Source organism: Acanthisitta chloris, unplaced genomic scaffold (assembly GCF_000695815.1).
Source record: "Acanthisitta chloris isolate BGI_N310 unplaced genomic scaffold, ASM69581v1 scaffold5087, whole genome shotgun sequence".
Taxonomy (NCBI): domain Eukaryota; kingdom Metazoa; phylum Chordata; class Aves; order Passeriformes; family Acanthisittidae; genus Acanthisitta; species Acanthisitta chloris.
Genome location: NW_008684177.1, coordinates 1 through 2314, shown reverse-complemented (window position 1 = coordinate 2314; position 2314 = coordinate 1). Strand labels below are relative to the sequence as shown.

The following is a 2314-nucleotide window of genomic DNA, read 5'->3' as shown; positions in this document are numbered from 1 at the left end:
ATCTATACATAAAATGTATATGCATGATTTTTTTTAATGGATGTTGGTTTCCTTAAGCAATAACCTCCACATCTCCAGGCCTAACCCTTTATGCTCCTCTCTCCTTTCCTTCCCCTTCTTTGAGGGATGTCATTATTCACATTTTCCCTGCTATTTTCAGTTCTCTTTAAGCTGGTCTCAACTTCAGCTGTCACTAGGTACATTTCAGAAACCATTACACATGCTCATTATCCACTGTACCTCTGCATTCATTCCCTGTTACCTGACCAGGGTTGTCCTCAAATGTAGTTTGTGTTTTAGGATGACCAGAAAGGTATTGAAACAAACCACATTGCAAAACCCTGGCTATGGAGACAAGATCTTTAACAGCTACAAGTGAAAATTGAAGAGGTGGTAAAGGCAGGAAATGTAAGCTAACCTGATGTTGCCTTTCCTAAGAGAAAATTAAGTAAAAGCCATGGCAAAATTGATCCTAAGAGAAAATTAAGTAAAAGCCATCACAAAATTGTCTTATTGGGTAAAAAGAAATCAGGTGCAATGAAGAAATATAAGTTGATGGTTTAAGGAAAGGACAAATGAGGATTTTTTTAAAAGTCATTGTAAGCAGTAAGAGAGGGGAATAAGGAAAAGAAGAAATGGAATTTTACATCAATCGTAGAAAACTTACTATCTTTTCCAGGCCTTTAATTCCAGATTGGAATGCTATTGGCCTACCAAATAGAGCTAAGAACATTGTTCCATGGATTCCCTCTTGCAGATGGCACCAGGTCACTTTGATACCATGATCCTCTAATCGTTTCTTGTACAGCAATCCATCATCTCTGAGCACATCAAATTCACAGGTCAAAATGAAAGTCTCAGGGAGCTGAGCAATGACACTGTCCTCACATAACAGTGGGGAAAAAACAGGGTCAAACATAATCTTAGCCTTTGTATAGGTTTCTTTTGAGAATGGATGTGTCGGACTTGGTTTGTAACCTCTTGTTTTAAACTCCTCAGGGATGTGGTCAGCACTCACCCATTTCTGATACTTCAGTTTCATATCCTCTGGAAGGTGGCAACCTTTAAATACTTCTTTGATAACAGACAAGTCTATATTAAGATATTTCAAGCCAAGAACAACCGTCCGTTCCCGTAGCAGAACAGGGATATTTGCATTCTGCTGGTAAGAAGGCAAATCAAAGTCCACACTCTGGAGGAAAGGATAGATCAGGATTTGTGCTCTCAGCTTGGGGACATCTCTTCTGTACCCCAGGGCTTGGCTAACAGCTGCAGTGAGTGCACCTCCACTGCTGTCTCCACAGATGACAACACGGGAAGGGTCAACTCCATGGTCCTGTGCAGTCCTCAGGAAGTGGATGGTGGCAGTGAGACAGTCCTCAAACTGGGCTGGGAATGGATGTTTAGGGGCTAAACGATACCTGAAGAGGAGTGAAAGTGTTTTAGCATAGTCATATGGAGTGAATGATGTCTTGTCATTCATGTATTTCTCTCTGGAGACAGGAAAATATTGTGAGATTCTAATCACAGCAATAGAATTGATCCAAATTAATGCTTTTGATGAATTGTTTGCTACCACTCCTTCATGTTTAGGAGAGTCAGTACACTGTTCTATCTTTGCAAAGAACACCTTTATCTATCCTTTAGGTGACAGAAGGAACTTGCAGAGTTATTTCATCGTATCAGAGAACGTTAAGGGATTGGAATGGAGCTTAGAGGTCATCCAGCCCCAACCCCTGCCCTGGGCAGGGACACCTCCCACCAGAGCAGGTTGCTCAAGGCTTTAACCAACCTGGCTTTGAACACTGCCAGGGTTGGGGCAGCCACAGCCTCCCTGGGCAACCTGTGCCAGTGTCTCATCACTTTTCACAGGAAAAAATTTTGGGATCAGACACATAAGGCTGGTGTGTCTGACTCAGATATCAGCAATTCTACTTAGAAACTGAAGTGAACATTTCCCAGCAAATTGTTAGAAAATATGAGCATAGCAAATTGATAAATAATATGTGAAAGGTTTTCAGTGGATTTCTCTAAACTGAACACATGCAATAGTTACTGAATTTACTTTACAAGGAACCTGATGTGCAGCAACGGCTTACAAACCCAGGAGGAGGCACAAATTTCTCATACTGTGTCTGGAGTGACTCCACTTACTCAACAGCTACCACCACAGAATTGCTCTTCCTCGCCAAATACCGACAGGTTCTTTCGTAGGCCTCTGTGAAACAAAACAGTTCAATGAATTGCAACTTGCTGTAGAAATATGTTGAATGAAATTAGTCTGAATTTCTTATCCCCTATGTGTTACTAACGC

General features: G+C 41.3%; 1 protein-coding gene across 1 annotated transcript; it reads right to left on the bottom strand.

Annotated features, from left to right (window-relative positions):
- Positions 1 to 643: 643 nt before the first annotated feature.
- Positions 644 to 2218, bottom strand: LOC103806519 (arylacetamide deacetylase-like 4; the record flags this gene model as incomplete). Its single annotated transcript, XM_009079223.1, has 2 exons — positions 644 to 1421; positions 2155 to 2218. Coding segments are annotated over 2 exons (842 nt in total), but the record flags the coding sequence as incomplete, so codon positions are not given.
- Between the last annotated feature and the right edge of the window lie 96 nt (positions 2219 to 2314).